General features: G+C 37.9%; 1 protein-coding gene across 2 annotated transcripts; it reads right to left on the bottom strand.

Annotated features, from left to right (window-relative positions):
• Positions 1 to 2,776: 2,776 nt before the first annotated feature.
• On the bottom strand, positions 2,777 to 21,974 carry gpd1l (glycerol-3-phosphate dehydrogenase 1 like). 2 transcript variants are annotated; one of them, XM_041248373.1, is made up of 8 exons: positions 21,792 to 21,974; positions 19,963 to 20,140; positions 18,624 to 18,764; positions 14,972 to 15,110; positions 10,775 to 10,887; positions 5,713 to 5,949; positions 5,115 to 5,221; positions 2,777 to 4,694 (listed from the first exon to the last, which is right to left on the bottom strand). In XM_041248373.1, the coding sequence occupies exons 1-8, from the start codon at positions 21,833 to 21,835 to the stop codon at positions 4,598 to 4,600; spliced, it is 1,056 nt and encodes a 351-aa protein (XP_041104307.1). In that variant the 5' UTR covers positions 21,836 to 21,974; the 3' UTR covers positions 2,777 to 4,597. The 2 variants fall into 2 exon arrangements, with proteins under 2 accessions (XP_041104307.1, XP_041104308.1); XM_041248374.1 differs by lacking the exon at positions 19,963 to 20,140.
• Between the last annotated feature and the right edge of the window lie 2,168 nt (positions 21,975 to 24,142).

Here is a 24,142-nt window from a genome sequence, read left to right as displayed (position 1 = left end):
CTATTAAAAAGGCTAACAAGATGCTCGGATACATTGTGAAAAGTGTTGAATTTAATTCAAGGGAAGTAATGTTAAAACTGTACAACGCATCAGTAAGATCTCATCTTGAATATTGTGTTCAGTTCTGGTCACCTCGCTATAAAAAAGATATTGCTGCTCTAGAAATAGTGCAAAGAAGAGCGACCAGAATTATTCCGGGCTTAAAAGGCATGTCATATGCAGACAGGCTAAAAGAATTGAATCTGTTCAGTCTTGAACAAAGAAGACTACGCGACGACCTAATTCAAGCATTCAAAATTCTAAAAGGTATTGACAATGTCGACCCAAGGGACTTTTTTGACCTGAAAAAAGAAACAAGGACCAGGGGTCATAAATGGAGATTAGACAAAGGGGCAAGCAGAACAGAAAATAGGAGGCACTTTTTTACACAGAGAATTTTGAGGGTCTAGAATCAACTCCCCAGTAATGTTGTTGAAGCTGACACACTGGGATCCTTCAAGAAGCTGCTTGATGAGATTATGGGATCAATAAGCTACTAACAACCAAACGAGCAAGATGGGCCGAATGGCCTCTTCTTGTTTGTAAACTTTCTTATGTTCTTATGTTCTAACATTACTGGTTTTAACCTACTGCACATCAGGCCCCTTAGTTGTCCTTCTCTCATTATTAAAGAATACATAAATATTAATACACGTCCATATTTGCGCATGACAGATAAGCTGTATTTGGAGACCTCGTAAAGCGCATTGTACCCCCTGAAACTCCCAGACTCAATCCCTGCTAACATTATTAAACCCACTTGTACACAAAATAAACAGGCAATGGAGTAACACTGAGCTTTTATTACAACACACAGGAAGGATTTAACAGGAAGTATTAGTTTAATAAAACGGTTAAAAACATTTATTATGCATTGAAAAATGTAGAATATATCTCAATACTATAAGGGTAGGCAACGTTAACCTTCCAGTCCAGATTTCTAATACAGCCATGTTGTTAATTATTATACCGAGCATCAAAAGAAACTTCACTATTATAACTTTTTTTCTTAAAAAGGTATATGATTGACATCGATAACATTTTTTTTTTTTTTTAAATCACTCGATCATTCATCCTTGACAATGACATGCTTGAGTAACTATGACTGAAGCACATGCACTTAATCACCTAATTAGTGAGACAATTGATTGGACACTGAATATGGAGTGATTTCAGCTGTTGCAATTCAAGCTTGAATAAAAACAATAAAGAAAATCACAGAAAAAAAAAAAATAATATGCCACGTCTGTAAAGAGAGCAGCGCCTTCATGCAATTGAATGACAGGCCACAAACTGGGTCTGACCAAGATGGACAGATCATTTTGCAGCATATTCATGATGTCAGTTGTTAATCAGCACAATAAAAAGTCACTGCACCTGCTCTAAAACAGACATTGTCATTTTCCAATCACATCTAGTGAATTTTATCCATGTAAGTGATATGTTTCTTTTGATGCTCAAATATAAGTGATACGTTTCTTTTGATGCTTAATACATACTGACTTGATTAAAACCTATGACCAAGTCTAAAGGACCGATACAAATCATTTAATGATATTTACTAAAACTGTAAAGAAATTATCCTCCAGGACCTCAGTTGCTTTCCACGAGAGTAGATTATATTCACAGTATGAAATCTGATGCCATGAAACAGTAAACATTAAAGTAACATTAGTTTCCAGTACTACATTCATCAGTGTATTTTTAGAAAGGCAACTTAAAGCAAGCTATAAAAGCATACAAAAAATGATTACATAAATTGAAAACAGATACTTGATTTGCATTGGAAACTGGTTTGTGCCGTTATCTCAAAAATAAACTTTCTAGGTAAAATACACTCACATCGAGGAGTATGGCTCTTGCAGCACTTAACATATCCATATACACTACCGGTCAAAGGTTTTAGAACACCCCCATTTTTCCAGTTTTTATTGAAATTTAAGCAGTTCAAGTCCAGTGAATAACCTGAAATGGTACAAAGGTAAGCGGTAAACTGCCAGAGGTTAAAAAAAAAAAAGTTTAGGTTAGCAAAAACTGAAAAATAATGTACAGTTCAGAGTTATACAAAAAGGTCTTTTTCAGGGAACAAGTAATGGGTTAACAACTTACAGCTGTTCTGCAGCAATAGAAGTAAACTAAGCCGTGGAAGTTGATGCTAACAATTCCTACAGGTGTCCCAACTTTTGTTGATTACTTACAAACCCTCTGTCTGTATAAAAGCAGTGTTGAAACAGACTGTGTTACTACACCCTCTTAAGCATTATTTGGACAGTATTGTACTGCAGGAAGTAGTATATTGCCATCATAATGGCGAGAAAAAGGCAATTAACAAAGGAAGACAGACAGACCATTATAACCCTTAAAAGTGTAGGTCTTTCCTTTAGAGAAATTGCAAAGAAAGCCAAGGTGTCAGTGAGTACAGTTTCCTACACCATCAAAAGGCACTTGGAAACTGGAGGAAACTCTGACAGGAAGAGGTCTAGCAGACCCAAAGTTAAAACAGAATCAGAAGACAAGTTTCTGAGAGTCAACAGCTTGCGTGATAGGCGGCTCACAGGACAACAGCTTCAAGCACAGCTTAACACTGGTCGAAGTAAGCAAGTCTCAGTTTCAACTGTGAAGAGAAGACTTCGAGCTGCAGGTTTGACAGGTTGAATAAAATAAGAAAAAGAGGCTTGTCTTGGCCATGAAGCACCGCCAGTGGACTACTGAAGACTGGAAGAAGGTCTTATGGACCGATGAATCAAAATTTGAAATCTTTGGTTCATCACGTAGGGTTTTTGTATGCCGTCGAGTAGGTGAAAGGATGGTTCGTGGGGCCAGAGTCGGCGACCTACTTTATTGGAGAGCAAACAAGGGAGGGTGCGATTTCGGTGCTAAAGCCCACAGAAGATGAAATTAGAAAACTACAAAGCCTGTTGCTTCAACTGCAGATTAAAAACTTCCAGAAGGCCAAAGTGTGACATTTTAAATGTTAATAATGACATTTTGGCCATCAACTAATATTCACACGACCTATATCATCCAGAATCATTACGGAACGCGATTGTGACTGGAAAAATGACAATCACACGGTTTCAACATGTGTTGATTGTGCATTATCACCAGGTAGTCTGGACAGGGCATAATAAAATGCTTTGTTTGAGATGGCACAACCAATTGAGAACAGGCTCTCAGTAACAGTTGTGGACTGGGGAACATGAGGCTTGTATATGAGAATAAATTAATATGGTGGAAGCCAACCAAGAGTTTATTGACCTGAATTAGCAACGGTTAACATCTGTAATTTCCTTGACATAGACTTCACCTTAGTTAAACCCCTCATCTGAAGGATAACAGCTCCGGTAACACAGACAGCCCTACCACCACACTGAGGAATTGATTGAGCATCGATTTAAGAAGAGCACCCCATAATAAGCTACTACAGTATGACCACTTCCTTCAGCAACCTGGTTTTTCTTGGGGGTCCAAATACAAGTCTAGCACAGAAGAAAAACGTGTTTCACCTTCCCTGATTCTTCCTTCTAATCAGCTATTTATTCACCAGACTTTTAAATTCACAGCTGTTCATAATGACACTGGTATAGGGTATGCTGTAAAAAGCTTCTTGGGTATCGCTGATGATCGAAGAAACCAGAGCGTCTGACGAAAGAATTTAAAAAACCTGGAAACTGGTGATGAGAACATTCAAAGACAAGCACATAAAATATAGCGCGTCTGTAACTTTGATTCATTCAGGAAATAAGCTAATGATTTTGAAGGTTAGTGGTTTGCTCTTCTCTACTCTGAGAAGAGAGGCAGCTGGCCCATTGTCCTTGACTGTGCTGTTAATGCTTTTGTCATGATTCCAGAAACAAACAGTAAAAGATTCTGATATTTTTTGTGTGCTTTATTGGGCACATATGGAGTGGAACTGTCAGGGTGCAATCATTGGTTAATGGTTGTTATCTATTGAGCACCTCCATTCATATGACACTTATGCTCCTTTCTAAACCCCACACTTACATGACTATCGATCTATGTAAGTAGGGTATTTCTACCCTGTAAAAGACTCAAAAGGGGTCTGGGGTAACCTCTGAACTATAGATAACAAGTCCAATACACAGAGCTAAGAAAGTTGAGGTGGGTCGTGGAAGCGTCCTATTATTTGCTAAGCAGTATTATGACTGCTCCTATTGTGTGACTTGCTGCATTTTTGTTGTTAAATAATGTTTCAACATCATAGTAATCTCATATTGCAATGTAGTGAAAAAGGACCGTTTTAAAAAACACAAACAACACTGTATTTAACAGAATCTGGTCACACAATTTAAAATAAAAAGTCAATTAGAGTATAAATATCTTATGATACTGATAAAAAAGAAAAGATATTAGAAAACGCTGGGATACTGTGACCTATGGATGTTATGCTCAGCTATCACTGCCAGAACAAAAATAAATCTGAATGAGTAGCCTATTTCACTGTTTCCACAACACTGCCATGACATGTCTGATTCTAATGAACATTCTTTACAGTACGAGCAGCACTAGAACTGTAGCAATTATTCGAGATGGCAGGTCACATGTGTTCAGGGTGACTCTGCAGACAGGAAATCATTTCTTGCACTGGCTTCCCTTCATAGCAGATCTGATACACAGATGTAAACAGAGGAAACCTAGAAACGCAGAGAGATGGAGACAGTGTTATTCCTCTTCCCAGTTTTAAAGCACCTACAGGGATGAACAAAAAATGGAGGGTGCAGGCCAGGGTTTAAAGAGTTAAAATGGTTTGGTAAATTTGTTCAGTTGGATATGGATACAGCTGGTAACCGACAGCCTCTTCTCAGACATATTAGCTCTGTTAGAGATGCAGTCTTGTTCATTGTGACAAACTGATTGGCAACAGGGAGATGGAACTTACATAATTACATTAAATAAATATTAAATAAAATAAATGTAATTTAAATAACCAATGTATCAGGAATTTGACAACAGGGCCATACTAAAAGAAAAGGAAAAGCTCAGCCAATGAGCACAAACTGACCAGCTGAAACACTTTTCAATGCAGTGAAGAGCACATGAAAACAAATACTCACTTCTCAACCAGGCCCTTTTGTTTCAAAATGTTATACACCTCTGCAGAGGTCTGCGGTCCCTGGAGCTTCTGGCCATTCAGAATCTCCTGCTCGAGCTCCTCAATACTCTGCGAGGTGATCAAGACGACACGGATTATAACCAGCCACGGCACACTCAGAGGTATCCTTAGAAAATTCAACAGCCGTTTTATTTTAAAAAATGGATAAAACAAACAAGTGCAACACAAGGAAGCACAATTATGTGCTGCAAGTATGATTCTAAAAAATACAGTTTTCTGTTGATCTAGTGCCTTTACAGACTACAATAACATATACCTATTTATCCATTCCACACAGATACTTCATAATAGCAAGGCATAGTGACTGATGGATAGCTGAGACTGTGCTATACAATTCTGCAGTCAATTTTGCTTGTTCAACTGTCCTAGGTTTTAATATGCCAATAGGGCAGCCAGTAAATAATTCAATAAACGAGTGTCCCATTTCCAAATCTTCTTCAACATCTGCGCAGTACAAGTTGATGCAACTTTCAGTTGGGTGCAAGCTTAAAAGAGCAGGCATTATTTTAATCTCTGCAGAAAGCCAAGGTGCTAATTACCTTCCCTGTCTTTGCAAAGGCCTCCGCCACCCTGCGGTTGCGTCCTCCGTAGCAGGTGGTGATGAGATCAGCGACGCCGCAGCTCTCCAGAAAGGTGGCTGAAGACACAGACCCCTCTTTACTGAAGATCTTGGCAAACGCAATCATTTCCATCAGGCCCAGGCGAATGACGGCTGCCTTTGTGTTGTCTCCACAACGAAGCCCGTCGCAAAACCCAGCTCCGACAGCTACTATGTTCTATTGTTTTAAAAAATGGAAAAAAGGGGAGAAACAGTCATTCAAGTGCACTGCATTTCACATTTAGTCACTTGTACTGCAGCACAATGGGTAGCAGAAACAGTGTTATCTTTTTCAAGTTCGATGCCAATCTGTTGTTGGCACATGCTAGTCACTTTTTCTTCATTTCCCAGCTACTTATAGTACACAGCTTAAAGTAATTAAAATGTGTCCGTCATGCATTAGGTCTCAAATGTGAAGTTTTGAAAGATACACATGGTATGGCTAACTTATATTTTCATTGTGTATGTCTTTGTCTATAAAGCAGGCGCACCCATCACAGTGAAAATGTTTTTGCATTTTAATGTTTTTTGCTATTTTGAAGTTGAAAATGTGTAGATTACTAAATTAGTTTTTGACTGCCAATGCACCTTTAAAGTGTGCGATTGAAACGTGTTTAATCATAAATTTGTTTAAAATATAACTGTGTATGTTTACATTTTACTTATTGGGTAAATTGGGGTTCATGACTTGTTCACCCTCAGAAAAAGGGGGTTCCAGACTGAAAAAATCTGACAACCGCTGCCCTAGATAATCTATATTAAGTTCTAAATAACCGCCACAGCCACACAGCTAATGAGTACATGCAAATGTAAAAATACTGTAGAAGAAATTACTTTGTCATTATGAAATATCATATATATTTGTATTCATTTATTTTTTTTTCTATATTTTTCAGAGCAGCCCTAAAGTTAACAAAGGCATGGCTGTCAGCATGGCTACATTATTTATTGTTAAGGATACGATTTTGGCAAAGTAATTTTAAGTACATTTCATGGGCGAGTTGCGGAAAATAAAATAAAAAAAAAACACTTGCTGTTCTCATTTCTAAATGGGATCAACAGAGCATGAGTTTTAAATAAGCCTCCCCTTATCTGGCTGGCTTTAAAAACACTGGTCCCCGTCTGCACCGCCATCGAAATCACTCAAAGATAACAAGCAAATGAGGCCATACCCTGAAAGTTATGCCGATCAATGCACTAATGCAAACAGTCAAAGACGTGGCATCACTTTTTCTTCATTGGTCAGTGCTAACAGAATTACGCTAAAGCGCAGCTCCAACTACCTTCAAAATCACAACATGAAGGAGACGATGAAATCCAGCGTAAAACGTACAGCACCTCGCCCCTACGTTTGCATTTTCTCAAAATCGGCCTCTAGATTTTTTTAATGGAGACAATTTTTACATTAATTGTTACATGAGAAACAAACACCTTGTTGATACCTTCAATTACATTACTATGTTCATTGGTTCCAGGTTTGTAAAATTAGGGGTTTCTCCTTTTAAAAAACGGGTTAATTTGAATAAAATCTTTGAAGCATTCCCTTATAGGAATTCAAGAGTTATGATACTTAATCTATGAAGTACTAGCACTTAAATGAAGCAAACCAGGCATGCCAGGTATTGAGCAGCACAATTAAATGATAAGATGCATTCAAATTTCCTCTGACTAAATAGTAAATTGCTGAAGCCAGTTATTTGTGGAATACCCCCGCTCTCCTTCAACAGTTACCAAGGGCGTTGGAACTAGGGGTGCTGGGGGTGCAGCAGCACCCCCTGGCTTTGCATGGCTTCCATCATATACAGTGGTTACAGTTTTGTTCAATGGCTTTCAGCACCCACAGTTTAAAAATTGTTCTAGTGCCACTGACAGTTACCATGGGATCAGAGTCGAAGGGCAGATGAAGGGTGGTGCCTCATTTCCATCCGACAAATCACACAGGAGATCCCTGACAATTCCCAATTACATGAAAAAAAAAAACAGGCTCAAAATTCTCAGTCAAATGTGATTGTGTGTGGTGGTCAGGTCAGGTGGGATTGTATTCAGTGGTCTGGTGGGATTGTGTGTGTTGGTTGGTGACAATTGCACGAGCCAGACAAAAAACTTCACAACACTTGTCCTGCACACCTTTTTGCTGAATGGCTGCCTCTTGCATTACAGCATTTACACCAGGGCAATGTTAAACATTTTTGGGTAAGAAACACCTGGTAAAATGCTGTTTTGTTCAACAATCACATTTAATGTTACACTAAATTATAATTCTCCCATAGTCTTATGTGCACTTATTTAGAAGAGACCAATGGAGAACCCAGCTCGTCCCTCTTGAAACCTACTTGCCCCTGTTACTTTGTGATCCAAACAAATACAATCCTGACATCTCCAAGCTGTGTTATAATTCAGGAAACAAACAAACAAACTATGTGCTTATTTAAATAATATGAATTTGAATGTAAAATTCTGTTGTGGCAGGGCGATTGCCCTGCACAATGGTAAATTAGTGTTGGTGTGATTTATACGTGCGAATGGGGTTATTTTCTGTCATTTTGGAGTTGATTTGTGTAATTAAATTATTGTTTACAGACGGGTGCTCGATTGAGACTTGCTGCCTGCTATGCTTGGTTGAGGGGAAGGGCAGCAAGTGATTGGCTGTGCTGGTCCTCAAAATCAGCAGGTGGGCGGGTCTCGACCGAATGTCCGTCAGGTTAAAAACATCCGCGGGAGACAGCTCTGGGCTGCTGCAAGGCCTGCCGTTTTCACGGCACCTTTGATTTATAGTTTGTTGTACTGTGTTTTATTTTGCAATTTGTACAGTTTGCTGTATTAGTCCTCTATGCGTTACCATTGCTGGTAACGTCACATGACCACCTTTATGTTACTTTCGTTTGTTGTTTGTTTGTTAATAAATCCTGCACGCTTGTGCGGCGTTTGAACACCACGTCTGTCTCTCTTTGTGCTTGAACAGCGGCTACCGACACACGTGACACGAGATAGACCCTGTCACATCTGTGCACATATTTTATGCTTGAACTAACAGTTAAATGTAGTTTTCATTAATAAAGCGATTTGTCCAGGCGCCAAGCACAACAACAGAGTGAACTGAAGTGGTGTGCCAGTCTAGATTATGAAAGTGCTTCTGTGACTGTCCTCGTTTCAGGATAATTTGACAATTGTCCATTCCAATGGATGGAAATGAATGTAAATTATAACTATCTGACACATAGGCTTTGTTTAGTAGGCAGTACCCATGATTGGAACTCAAATATCTGAATATCTCATACTGCATGGTTCAACTAACCTGGTAGTTTACTGTAATACCTGATATAACATGCACCATTTTTTTTAAATTTGAGGAGAATTTCTGTATAATATACTTTACTAACGGTATATGATTCTATTTAATATTTAGAACTTCAAATTTAAATTGTGGAGATTATACCTGTCATTTTTATTGACATCGTTTCTATTTGGATTGTGGCCAGATTAGTTAGTTTAGCTCATTCAGAACTTGCTGCTACGTCTGGAACAAGGGTCCAGTTTTCACAACATCAAAGGTTGTGTTTGTGGCCAGATGCGTGACGTGGCATAGCTTTAAACGAGGGCTGCAAGTCGGTTATGATCGGATTGGTTTTTTATCAAGTATTTCAGCTGTTTTTTGATGTCCAATGAGTTTTTGGTAAAACCGAAATGAATGTTTAACATAAAAAAAACAGACTGAATTTGTGCAGCCAAGGACACAGGACATACCATTATTACACACATCATTTTTGTAAACTGTGACAGATAAGCTCAATACAGAGTTTTTGCATTTAGACACAATGTAGAAATAATAAAACAACGTATTAATAAACATTAAACATTTTTGATTTATTATTGATCTGTTTGTTGGCGTGATCGGCTGTAAGTGGAAAATCACATCGGAATAGAATTGCAGCCCGTGTTGGCGGCTTGTCAGCTTGTGTTTGTCAGCTTTTTTAAATTGTTTCTGATGAAGAAACACATCACATTTAAAGTGTGACCTAGATTTATGTCAGCAAAAAATTCTGGAGCCCCCCAAAAAACATACAGAGTTATCGTTTATTATGCTAGTTTATTATAGCCTGTTAATACAATATATTTGGCCTGGTGGATAAGGCCCTTACACTGAATTCAGTCAATACACAGACAGAATGCAACAGTAAAGTATTCAGAAAAACAACACTAATTTCAATACATACACAGTAAATAAACTGACCCACTCACAGAAGCTTCTAATTAAACACAGCTGCCAGATATTTGCACTAAAATTCCCAGCTGCAGGCTGCAGGCTGCAGGCTACCACCCCTTTTGAATACAGGTGCTTATTGTTCTAATTATGGAACTGGATAATAAGCACCGTCTTCCTCAAATTACTATCAAGTAGGTCTGTGTAGGCAGCCATCCTTTCACTGGTTTTGCAGCTTTGCCCAGTTTATTCCAGTTTCACAGTGGTTCGGGACATTTTATTGTCTTTCATTTTATTGCATTTTGCTGTTTTAAATCAGTTTAGCATCATTATTTCTTGTTATATTAGGTCTAAATTAGGGTTTACAGATTTAACAGACACATACTTTCATGCTACACTTTTTTTTTTTTTTTTTTTAACAAAGGTTTAAGTTTGGGTGCACATGCTGGGCATTTGCATATGCCTGCTTGTACCAGAACCTGCACTATTCATTAATAAACCATTTTAGAAAGCTAAAAAGAAAACAGCCCTAGACATCTGAACAACCAGACTAAGTTTGAAGCTGCGGTTACCCAGGGCTGTCACTATCAATCAGGGAAGTATTGACTTAGCTTTTGATTTATGTTACTATCAGTATTAAGGGAGGTCATCATAAACCATCTACATGCAGAAAAGTGCACGATGAGCTCCAAAAAACCCCCGCAGGCTTAGTGCTACGACTGCCAATGCTTTTCATGGTACCACACACTTGGTTCAGTTTTAGCTTTTGTTTGTAAAAAAGCTTACCTTTACCTTTTCTTACCTTTAGCGCTCCGCAAAGTTCCACAGTGTCTGCATCATTCACCACGGTAATGCGGAAATTTGGTGTCTGCAGGAGTTCTTTGAACAGAAGGCCATACGCCATGTTTTTGCTGCCTGTGAAGAAGAAACTATTAATTATTCACATGTTTTTATTTTATTTTATTTATATTTAATTTGCTAAACTGCAATTTATGAACCCCAAACAGCACTGCAGTCAACGTCTGTTGTATGGAAGTGTCACTTTACCCCATTACTGCAAAATAAACAGGTCTAGCCACACATTTCATGCAAGTACTGGTGAGTATGAAACATCACTTTTTGTCAAAAGCCATCAGAAACTAAAAGTTTTGGCTCGAATATCACCAACATGCTGGGTGGAAAAAAAAAAAAAGGTGTTTCACGCCTTTAACTTGACAGCACCAGACAACCCTTTCACACAAAGTAGAAAACTCAAGACTGCTCACAAATTAATTGGAGTGAAATGCAGAATTCTTTAGTCAATTAAAAAATCCTTGCTGTAGTTAGGGAAACAATCGATCCTTACAGAAGTTAGGAATTAGCATTTACTTTTAATAAGACTTTTTCAAATGGCTTCCCAGATACGTATTCAGTATTATAGAATAACATTTTCCTGTTGCAGTCACAATGGGCAACTGAGGACCTCAGTTGGCAGGTTCTTGCATAGTCAAGACTTCAATAAATACAGTGGTGCGGCTAGCTCTTTCAGCACAAGGGAGCTCTAATCCAGGCAAACAACACTGTGGACCATTTCCAATCTGTCACATCATGTCTGTGTCGCTTCAGGCAAGTATGGTCATGGTGCAGCGACAGTATCTTGCTGCCTGATTAAAAAGCGCATTGTGTCTGGTGTGCAGTGGCCTTAAGACTGTAGAAATAACACCACTAGGAAAACCACTGGACCAAGTGCCAAATCCATAAATTAAAGACTGAACTGAAGTGTGACAATTTAGCAGTAAGTGGTTTTCCAATGTTGGCAGTAGGTTTGTAAAGCTATAGGTTAAATTAATTGTTTTTAATACAACTTTTGCTGACAGCACAACGCTCACAAAACAAAATGATTTCTCTTTATCCAATGGCCATGTAGAAAACCAAAACGTATTAAACAAAGCGGCATCGACGCTCTTCTGGGTAATGTCGTTTAGAAACCCAATCCTTTCCATTCTGCCACGGTGAACATTCTACCTGTTTGAGGTCTGACTAGGGGTGCCACCTGGCCCCATAATTCCAGAACACTCTTAAGGGCAACTTAAAAACCCTGCTCTGTCCCAAACTGAAATAAACACGCAAATTGAGCGCTAAACACTTAATTTATCCTGCTTCTTAATTAACCAAATGTGATAATACAAATCTTACAAAATTAAAAAAGCACCTTGAATAAACTTGTGTGTAGGTTTACTCAAAATACGTTGTTTTGCAAAATTTGCATTTCAGTTATCAATATTTAAAAACCGCTATTTATATCCTGTTAAGTAGTAAGCTATAGCCCTAGTTTACACTGACTCTCCCAATTAAATAATAACACTGATCAGGTGTTCCCACTATCTGGTATCAGGAATAGTGAACCGCTGGTCAGTATTAATGATTTAAGTGAGAGACGGCGATATACTATTAGAAACTATAACATATACAATTAAATAAATAAATAAATAGATAGATAGAGGCTATTCCACAGCCGACCGTGGATGGGAGTTCCCAGGAGGCGGCGCTCAATTGGCTGAGCGTCGCCGGGGGGCGGGGGGGGTCTAGGTCGGCCAGGGTGTCCTCGGCTCACCGCGCACCAGCAACCCCTGTAGTCTGGCCGGGTGTCTGTGGGCTTGCCTGTTAGCTGGCCGGGAGCTGCGTTGTCCTCCTACACTGTAGCTCCTGGGCGGCTGCATGGTGAGTCTGCAGTGTGTAAAGAAGCGGTCAGCTGACGGCACACGCTTCGGAGGACACCGTGTGTTCATCTTCAGTCAGCGCAGGGGTGGTAGCGGTGAGCCGAGCATAAATAAATAATAATTGGCCATTTCAAATTTGGAGAAAATAGAAAAATAATTGGCAATGACTTAATTAATTAATTAAAATAATTAAATAAATAAATAAATAAATAGTGATGATGGTACTTATTTATTTATTTAATTTGTTAAAAGCTATTATTGTATTGTCATGCTGCCTCAAGATAATTAATCAATTTAGCAAATGTTTAGCGCTCAATTCACGTGTTGATTTCTTTCAGTTTAAAGGCAACTTCAGAATATTGTTCTGTCTTGCAATGTTCTGGAATGGGGCCAGGTGGCAAGCCTAGGTCTGACTGACATAACGTGACTTTCCGCTTGTGTAACAGGTCAAATATCCACTGAAAGTATACCGTATCAATGTTTCTAAAAATCTGAAGATTATTAAGAGACTATTAGAAAAAATAGAGCATTTCCACTCTATGATGAAATACACCCTCCAATTACCCAGTCTGAATGTAAAAAAAGTTTTCAAATGTACTCAGAAATTCTTTTTTCTTTAGAAATGTCTCCGTAAGTGTAATTTAGTGATCTCGTACCTAAAAACTGTAAAGTATCAGTGGTAGCCACAACATTATGCAATATGATCAGAAAGAAAGTGATGAGTACCAAAATGTTTATTTTTTTCTTTCGGGTCAGTAAGCATTCTTGGTTATGTAAAGCAATTTAGTGTGCTCTCCCATAATGCTGAAACCGAAACCTAAAATACTGAAATGCTGCACCTCAGATTAAAAGGTATCTGGTGTGCTGTGTGAAGTATGACTTGCCATGTATAATGCACAAAAATTAGATGGGCTCAGTTTTGGTAAGTATGTCCTGAATGTTTTCTTTATTTGATTTCATGAAGCAAAAAGTATTATTAACCACTAATTGACTGTTTATTGTTCAATAAAAGGAAAATTCTAAAAGTGATATTCTATTTTTGTGGGGGTTTTGTGGGACGGTGAGGGGGCAAGTTGATTTTCTTGCATTATTTTTCCCCCATGGACAGGAAGTGTTTTTCAAATATTGCACTCCCCTGGTGTGTGTTTTTAGCTTGGAGACTTGAGCACATAAACATGGTTGTCATACTCACATTGACCCTCTCTTTGTTCACGTGCACGTGGCATCCAAACAGGACTAACCCATTAAAATGAGCCATCTTAATCACAAGGTTGTCTCAGGAGGACAAAGACAAAGGCATGTTGCAAACAATCGGAATCGCACATACAACAATGAACAACTAGACATGCATAACCATAGCTAGGGTAGCAGTACACTGCCCAGCTATACTGTAGTACATGATAGAGGGTAGTGTACATGTCTGTGTCCTGCTTCACGTCTAGCTTCAAATTAGCAAAAGCAAAGCCATTCAGTATGTGAATTTTAAGTAGACTGATCCCTGTTAACAGCAATGTCTATTTTATATCAAAGAAATACATTATATAGAAGTGCCAATATCAGCATCACATTCATAACTTGTCATTTCTCCAAAACATAAAAAAGGAGCAACATTTTCAAAAAAACTAAAAGGGGTCAAAGTAGTGCAGTGGGTTTATGAACTAGACTTCAGGAGGCCTGGCATCACATCCAAATAGATGTGAGAGAAGCTTGGTGATGTCATCTAAGACCTCACAATGCCCTCTCACAATTTGGCAAAACTGGCCTGGATTTTCAACCCTTTCAAAATAAGTTATAAAACGGCTCTTCATTGAAATTAAGCATGCCTTACGCAATTAAGAAACAGGTATATAGAAAGCGTGATTATCACATCATTGTGTGACCTTACTTATTAAACAAGTAATTTCTTATCATTACAGCACAATGGAGAACAGTGTTCGTTGTTGTTGAAGATACTGAAGCAGTACTTTATACTTTGTTAGGATATTCAGTACATACAATAGTTAAATTATGTTGGGTTTTTTTTGTTTTTTTAGTCGTCGGCAATGGTTTTTACCCTGGTTTTCTCCCCAATTCGGAATGCCCAGTTGTTATTTTTATCCCCATAATTATGTTTTTTGATGTAGGTTGCTGTGCTATGCCTCTTACCCATAACCAAATAGTATTAGTTTGGTTTTCAGTCTGCTTTTCAGTTTGGCTGTAGAACATTTACATTTGAAAATATGTGAAAGTTTACTTAGTTAATTGTTTAGAAAAAAAAATGCACACAAAAGGACACAAAAACGTCCTTGGATGAAGTTTACCTATGGTGGTTTCACAAAACTTCTCTGCTGCTACTTCATTGGCGATATTGGCTCCCATTAACACGCTTACGTCAATTCCCATTTTCTCTCGGATTATGTCAGAAATCAGTTTGAGACCCTCTGGTCCTTCATCTATTCCCTGGTGTGAAAAGAAAATGAATTGTTTTGTTAAATTTCTTCCCCGAACACAAACAGGCAAATCATGACTGTTGTTCAGTCATGCAAAATGCAATTGTTGTATCAATCACAAGCTGACTGCTGTAAAATACTTTCACTCCCTGAGAAATATTTCAGCATAGCATAATAAAAAAGCGTGTCTGATGTTTCTCAAACTTTATATGAATGAAGAATACAAGCGGAGCAACAATAGCCAAAACGATGCTGTAAAAAAAATGCTGTAAAAAAAGTAAAAAGAACTTGAAGAGTACGAATGATCTCAGTTATCCTAACTAGTGCATTCTTATTTTTGTTTAGAATGACTTTCTATGGGATTTTCTATTTCAGTCATCACGTCCTGGTGACTTTTTTTTTTTTTTATTTGGAATCGCCAATTATTTTTCTTATTATTTCCCCAATTTGAAATGTCCAATTTTTTAAATTATTTTATTTCAACCCGGCTCACCGCTGCCACCCGCACGCTGACTCGGGAGGGACGAAGACAGCCACATGTGTCCTCCGAAACGTGTGCCGTCAGCCATCCGCTTCTTTTCACTCTACAGGCCAGCCATGCAGCCATCTCAGAGGACTATGCAGCTCTGGGCAGCTTACATGGAAGCCCGCAAGCGCCCAGCCAGTCTATAGGGTTCACTGGTGCGCGGTGAGCCAAGGACACCCTGGCCGACCTACGCCCCCCCCACCCGGGTGATGCTCGGCCAATTGTGCGCCGCCCCCTAGGAACTCCTGTCCACGGTCGGCAGTGGAATAGCCTGGACTCGAACCCGCGATCTCCAGGCTACAGGGCACATCCTGCTCTCCATACGGAGTGCCTTTACCGGATGTGCAATTCGGGAGCCCCATCCTGCTGACTTTTTAAAACTAGCAACCCTGAAGCTACAAGGGCTCTCAGTCCAGTTGGTGCATCAGAGTGTAAACCCTAACTTGTCACCTTGCAACACTCTGTCCCTAATGGGTGTAAGAAATACACATGGGGTAGAGGGTTGCAGGGGTATTGACTCATGGTTTGCCTATTCTTCCAGTACCTGAGAATAAACAAAATATCTGATTTGAAAAAGGTCACGCGATGCCTGAAACAGAACAAGACAAGCAACGTACTTCTCACCAGCAAAAGGAAGAATACATTAGATAGTTGGGATATCTTACACCCATATTAAGTATCTCTTTAAGATCACAGAAGACCACTACAGATCTTGATAAATAATGTTTTGAATGTATGAAACTTTCTAGTTGTTTACAACAAAATAAACAAAAAATGTCTAGTTTTATGGTTATCAACCTTAATTTACATGCATCAAAACTCTGAACATAGATCAAGACGGTCAATGTGCATACTACCAAGACAATAACCTTTTATCAGTTTGCAATGAATTACTTAGCACAAAGAAACATTATTATTATCCAGCTTGCTAGCACATACTGGTGTCAGCACTGTAGTCTCTGTTTACAGGAACACCACCCAAGAGAACACTTTGCCTAAGAGAACAACCTTTTGATGAAACTGATTTTTCCCATTGTAAATGCTCCGGCTAAAGGAACTGGGACTTTGCTTATTTTAACACCTGTTTGGCACTGATAGCGATACGATCACAACTGATACAGTACTGTTTTGTAACATGATAAGGTACTTTACATTGGAAATCCCTGGGCTTGCGAGAAACCAAAAAAGATATAGGGTACAACCAACACATTACAATAAATACATTACGGTTAATAAATTAGTTCACACAAACCAAAATCCCACATTTCACTATTATTTTTTTTTTTTACTGTATTATAATTATAAATACAGCAGATACCAAATACCAATACTATTGTTAACATTATAAACCGTACTAAAATTCATTCCCTTAATAAATCCCCACCCACCTCTTCTAATATATTAAAATCATTACATTACATTCATAAAAACTAATAATTTTCATTACAATGCATAATGTATTACAAAGCTATAAACATTACCATTGTATAAAAAAAAAAAAAAACATAACTACAGTTCATGATCGCAGACTTGTCTTTGTTTTAACCAAATGTTTTATTTAGTTGTAAAACTGTTATAGTCATAAGAACCTGTTATATCATCCGACAGTAAATTCCAAAACACGGTACCCTTAATTGAGAGGTCTGTCAAACAGTACGTCATCTTGGAACTATACAATCACCTCTTAGAGGTTCACTAGTAATTCTAGCATTATTGTCTGAGCAGAGTTTTATAAACTCCTTTAATGGTGGGGGAGCTAAATCCTTCAAAAGACTTAAAAACCAAACATACATATGAGTAATTTATGTAATTATCAAACATTAACATGTTATATACAGTGATGTCAGCTTTTTATCTAGAATTTTTAGACTTTGTTTATACAAAGAATTTAGAGGCTTAATTACAGTCATCCCAGCTTGTGACTAGACAGTTACACAATAGGACACATGAGATAAAATTAGAACAGAATGTAGCTACAACTTAGCAGCAGTAACAGATACATTTTGTCTAATAAATCTAAAGTTAGCCAAGTTGAATTTCACAGTTTTAACAACCTTTGCATATGTTTCCTAAAGTTCTGAGTCTATTATGACACCTAAATATTTAAATTCTGAAACTATACTAAGACATGCACAAAATGCATATCATTGCCTCGTTGTGTGTTCTAATTTCCACGAGTGCACCTCATCGCTACAAAATGCGCTGCAGTTTCTTTTGTTACAATAATTGGAAATTGTTCAAGCTCCTGAAAAAAAACAGAATCAGACCCAAGTCACCAAGCAATTTGGTGTTTTCTGTTCTGGCGAGTTGCTTCACGACTATGTTAAATAATTTTGTGCATGTCCTGAATATTTCTCCCCACCAAAATCAAAGCCGAACTGGACAAAACTCGCAAAAATAGAAAAATCTATTCAGTATTTTCTCAAATTACTTTGTTTAATGCCGACAGTAGGAGACCAGTGCAGAACTGTGTAACTGCACTATTCTCCTACTGCAGGCATTCAAGAAATGTATTAATTTAATTATCGAAGTGCTCCCCCTGTGCTTTTTCCCACAGCAATATATAAAAATCTAAAACACGCTATTAAAAACTGGAGCAATACATCAAAGCTGCCATTTTTCAAAATGCCTGCAGGATATTGTAAACATCTGGTTCACACACCATATAAATATGCCAAGTGCACTTGCAAACTGCATTGTGAATACAAACGAACTTGGTCTTGGAAAAAAATTGAAAAGGACCAAAAAACTTCAGCTCACATCCAAACAAACTCGGTCCCTTTGCTCGCAACAGGTAAGTGTGAACAGCAAGCACATTGATACATCGTTTCAAACAAAAACATACCAGACCGAGTCCGTTTGAAACTGACCCAGTGTGAATGGACCGTGTTTGATTTCCAAGTACTGGGAAACAATGTATTTCCTCAAATATTGTGCTTTTGCTCCTTTTAAACATGGTCCTCCTCAAATGAAGGCACCCTGGATATGCAGTATTACCTTTATCAGAGAGATGCCGACTGCTCTTTGAGACACACAGCCCACCATCTGGTCGCAGAGCCTTCCGATGAACTGGTGCGGGACTACGAACACCAGCAGGTCAGCGTCCTTCGCAGCCTCCTGCAGCTCGGGGACAGCTACCTGCCAATACAGCAGACAAGGAGTAGTTCAATTCAAAGAGTAGGTAGCTTCAAATGCCACTGTAATTACCGTATTCCCCTTACTATTATATTTTGTTTCCAACCATTCTGAGTGATTCTGGGTTCTGTTGCTCCACTATTATTTTTTTTTGTCTCCAAATCTTCCTTTACCTGGGTTTGAGCACTGAGATGGATTTATAAGCATTGATTAGAACTATTTTAAGCAAATTGAGAATAGGCCCAAAATCCTAAACAGTGCTATTGCTTTAGGGTGTCTTGGGGTGCTGCTTTTTAAGAATAGTTTGCCAGCAAAGATAATGACCTAAAAACATTGCAGTGCAGTTAACAGCAGCGGTAATATTCATTTTTCCCCGTTTACATGGGGGCAAACACTATACTTACGTAAATAATTCAACTTTTAATATTCAACTCAATAGAATTTGTCCCACTAAAAAGTAATGGAAAAGAACTACCAAGTCAAGGATAAGAACTTAAAAAAAATACTAAAAAGTCAAGGCTAACGATCCTTGAAACACCAATAACAGTCATGGTTTGGAGTCACTGCAAGAACATTGAAACATGCACCAATTGTTTTCCCTGCAGTAGACAAAGTAAAAGAGACGTCACAGACCTTTGCATCAAACATAAGCATTTGGAACCAACATCGTTTTTACAGCACAAAACTGGTGAAGAAGAATTTGAATAATACGAAGAATCGCAGTCCTTAAACAAATAGCAAAAAATTAGTTTCAACACGATAGACCAAGCACATAAATGTGAAGAGAACTAGTAAATCAAATCTATCAGATGGAAAACAGGTTAACTAACAATAGGTGGATAAGATGGATGCTTTGTGTAAAATCATTCTATCCTGAATTTGTGCTGTAAGTCTTGCCATAATAATTATGTATATTAAAGATAAGTAATAAGTAACTATTGTGTTATTACAACAGTTATATTTGTTCAAATATGCAATATGAGCAAGTATTAAAAAAAGGAATATGTCTATATTTGTCCAGCCAGATTTAAGGTGAGCTGCCTGCGGTAAATGTTGAAACATTCTGTCTCTGAGGATGAGAAGACAATCACAGGTGAGATACATTCATTTGGGGAGCTGAATCATTACTCAGCAATCTTCAGCGATACCCCCACTTATGGTAAAGCAGCTGAGTAACATTACAGGGTTTCGCTTCCCTCACCACATTTTCTGGTAGTTTGTATCCTGGCAGGTACTTCACATTCTCGTGGTCTGTGTTGATGACTTCAGTCAGTTTCCTCCCATTAACAGTCTCCTCAAAGACCCACATCTTTATGGTGGACGCAAACTTCTGCATGTTCTGAACATTGTTGCCTATGATCCTGGCAATTGCAGAACCCCTGGTAAAATCCAACAGCAAGATGTGTAAATCATTATCGATCACAACAAACACTTTTTTACTTTCTTCGAATATGTTGCTCGATTAGGGTAGTCCAAGTTTTGTATGGATTGCTGCTTGGTAAAATACTGGTACTGCAACACACCTACAAAATTATATACTTTAGGTCTGGAGCTGCTGAATACACTATTTTCATCTCTTTGTACATCTGACATTTCCTGGCCATTCATCTGAGATGAATTCAATTTGCAACCCTGTAATACAGCATGAAACCGGATTGTAGCTCTCCACACGGGAAAACCTACAATTGCTCATTCCAGTGGTGTCAGTTTACAATTATCCCATCTAGACCCTATCATATCACCTGACTTTGAAATCCTGTTCGCCTGTGGGTGTATCAACTTCAGCCTCCATCTCGATCTCCTGCCTGTCACTCCGCAGTGAATGCACGCACCCACACGGCAGACTGCTACCCTGTCACAAGCATTAATACCCTGTATCTTTCTAAACAAGGGATTTAGGGGAGCGCACTAACAAAAGCTGAATAAAAAACAATTGTGTGAATACAGTAATTGTTACAGCTGTGTATAATGGTATTTAAAACAGGATTCATTTATCCGACTTTTTCCATGTCCGCCCTTATTACTGTAATTAAAACTTTAAAATATGTTAACACTGCTTATGGTTTCAACAATGGCCTTTTTATGTTAAGTTTTATAAAAGTGTTCCTATGTACTGTAGCCTAGCTGTATGTTTTCCTCCTAATTAATATTGTAGTTATAGTAACTTCCTAAGCCTCAATGTATAATAAACGCTGTCATTCTACTGTAATAATGAACTCCCTGATATTTATGTGATAGTCATCTGAAATTTGTGTCAGATGGGTTACAATCAGACAGCTTGTACCTGATATAAATGACTTCACATTCAGCTATACTGTTTTTTTTTTTTAGCATTATATATATATATATATATATATATATATATATATATATATATATATATATATATATATATCTCAAGAGAGAGAGAGAGAGGTATAATACAGTAAAATTAATAAGGTGGATTTGGACCATATCAAGGTCAGAGCTATCATGGCAACACAGTAGGGTGTATTATGTTTTACTGCTGTCACATTTATAGACAGTTTGCCACTGTAGCTGTGACAAAGCGTCAAATCAGTTGCTCAAATTAAACACTGCCTTCCTGAAATGACATTTCTTTACACTCCTTGTCCTTATGCAGGCCTTACATTCTAACTAGTTCCTACCATTTGTTAATCTTTTCCCGTACAGCATTTAAACCCCTTAAGCCACATGGTGCATTTGCTTTTTTTTTTTTTTTTTTTTTTTTTTTTTTTTTTTTTTGTTTTGTTTTGTTTTTGTTTTGTTTTGTTTTTTTTTTTTTGTAAATGCTTAGTTCATCTTCTTTAATCTTATCGAGCACTGTGCCGGCAGAATCGCAAACACCACAATATTTAGATTAAGAATCCGCGCCTTGTGTCGACTGTGTAGAAAGACTGCCCTACGTGTTGCCAACGCTGCAGTTTGTACTCTGGGGGTGCAGTTTTGAGACTGCAGGAACAATAATATGTTTTCTCTCATGCAAACCCTCCATTTTTGCATTCATTTACACAGGCATCAGCCACTCACCAATTTCCCGAGCCAACAATGCATACTTTCAAGGGTGCAGTCATCGCAGATCCAAATAATCAGAATTGCAATACAAACAATTGACAGACTGCCTTTTTTTAGCGGTACAGAGATATCGACACGTTACTCCAATGACTGGATAAAACTTAGAAAGGAGCTAACGCTAAAATACATCATCAAAATACATCATGTTGTCGCACTAGTGCATTCTGGAAGTTGCAGTTTGTTACTTTAAGACGCTTGATAAATGTGACCTTGAGCGCTTCAAAACGCAGACGCATCGTAATCTACATTTTAAAAGGAAACTGGTTAAATCCACAGTCCGTATGACATATGTAAAGGATGCAAATATATCTGTAAAGATAAAAGTTAATTCTCAAATTGGGAAATTAGATATTCAGTCATAAGAAACGTGTCATGCAAAACTACAGAGTACCGTTGTGTGTGGGTGTTTAATCGAAAACCCGACCAGGCTGTTTGGTTCTTGAAACATTTTGCTGGTTTATTGAAATCAGATCTATACACATAACTAAACAACAAGAACAGTCACCATTTTCTTACACTTGCTCTCTCTCTCTCACAGAACTATATTAGAATATACAGTTCTGTGCTCTCTCTCTTTCTCTGTCCAGTCTTAGCTAAACAGTCACACAGGCATGTCAAGTCAAATATCGTTGAACCAACATCCCAAACAATTCCCAGAACAATTCTTAAACCTTGTTTATGGTGACCGAGGGGATATAAGGGGGTCCGTGGAATAGAGGGGGAATACAAGAGAGAGAAGGGGGTAGGCTAAAGAAAAAATAAGTACTACAGATCAGTTTATTTTCATTTTCGACTCCCAGTTCCGATCCCTTACTTTCAGATTTTATTTTATTGATTATTTGTATTAAAAATAAACGGTTTGAGCCTTCAACTCCATCACAGCCTCAGTCTCATCCGAAAACACTACAATGTGGTTTCTATAACTTATACATTGGTAAAATTGGTGAAGAAAATTAAGGCGTCAGCAGATGTAAATTTCACCTGTAAATATTAAAGGGGGTTTTAACAAAGGAAATAATTAGTCGTGCACTTCCAAGTTCCAATCTCTATGTAGGTGTCACATGTTATAGAAGAAACGTGTAATTTCAGAATGCTGTCAGGTTGCATTGTTATTGTAACCCCCTGAGAGATAGTGTACACAAAAAGACAACATCACTAAACATTTACTTCAGCGCTGAGTTTGGACGTTTCTGCTTACATTTAAAAACAAACTGATGTTGAACAGACTGTGAATTCAGGAGGGTAGAGTTATCTTGCCTAGCCTTGCTCTTTCCTCCCTCCCGCTGGTATCTTCTCTTTCATTGTCATGCATACTCTGTGAACTTATCTTCCTATAACTGCATTTGAGCACCTTGTGAACTTACCTTTTATATTGTTTATATTAATTACAAAATCTATATTATCTATGACTTATTTAAATTGCTTTTCCTTTTTTTAGACTGGATGCTACTGTATATTATACTGCTTGTAATTTAAGAATAGGGACATTTTTAACAATCATCTATTCTCTTTTTCTACTTGTAATTAATTATGTTAGGCTTTACTACATAATAAAGATATTCAAGCTATTGCTTATTTAAGTCCCCCTTCCCCTTGGTGATATTTAAGTGGTAATAGAGTGGGTTAGGGCTGGTCTCTAAACACATAGCTACTTATTATGTGTTCATTGTCTATTGAGTGGTATTTAACATTAGTAGTTTAGGGTTACTTTTTAGGTTCTTTGTTTATTTTCTTGTTGTTTGTTTTATTGTATGTTGAATGACTATTTTGGCATTGTATTGCTTTGGATTGAAGTGGTTTACATTTGTTTTGCTGTTGAGGGTCAGAGACTAGCTCTGATCTATACTGTTTACCGAAATTGCACTCTTGTCGTGCAGCATTGTTTTAATTATTATGTATTAAATACATTGTTTGTTTTCTCCTTGTCCTGCATTGATTCTCTGAATAATAATAATTTGGGGTTCTTTTCTGTTTCAATCTGCAGTACCGGTTATAAAAGGTGGTGGCGGGGGGACCTACAAGACTGTGTGGTCAATAGCGAGTGATTATTGATAAACTCGTGCCAAATGTGGTTAAGGGATAAAAATGTGGACATCATATGCAGTAGGTGATACAGACTATCTGAGTACCACATTTGGCAATGAACCACAGCCCCGGCAGAGAATTTTTTCTGTGTTTTTGGGACAGACAAGGTTCTAATCCATCCTTCGAGGATGGGTACGTCATCGGCAATGTGGTAAAATAAAAAAAAAATAGAGGCAGTTTTTCATGTAATTTGCCTGAAATTCATATTTTAAAGTTCGATG

Source organism: Polyodon spathula, chromosome 4, assembly GCF_017654505.1.
Source record: "Polyodon spathula isolate WHYD16114869_AA chromosome 4, ASM1765450v1, whole genome shotgun sequence".
In the NCBI taxonomy this organism is placed as follows: domain Eukaryota; kingdom Metazoa; phylum Chordata; class Actinopteri; order Acipenseriformes; family Polyodontidae; genus Polyodon; species Polyodon spathula.
Note: the sequence above shows the minus strand (reverse complement) of the source record. Positions and strands in the feature narration are given on the sequence as shown.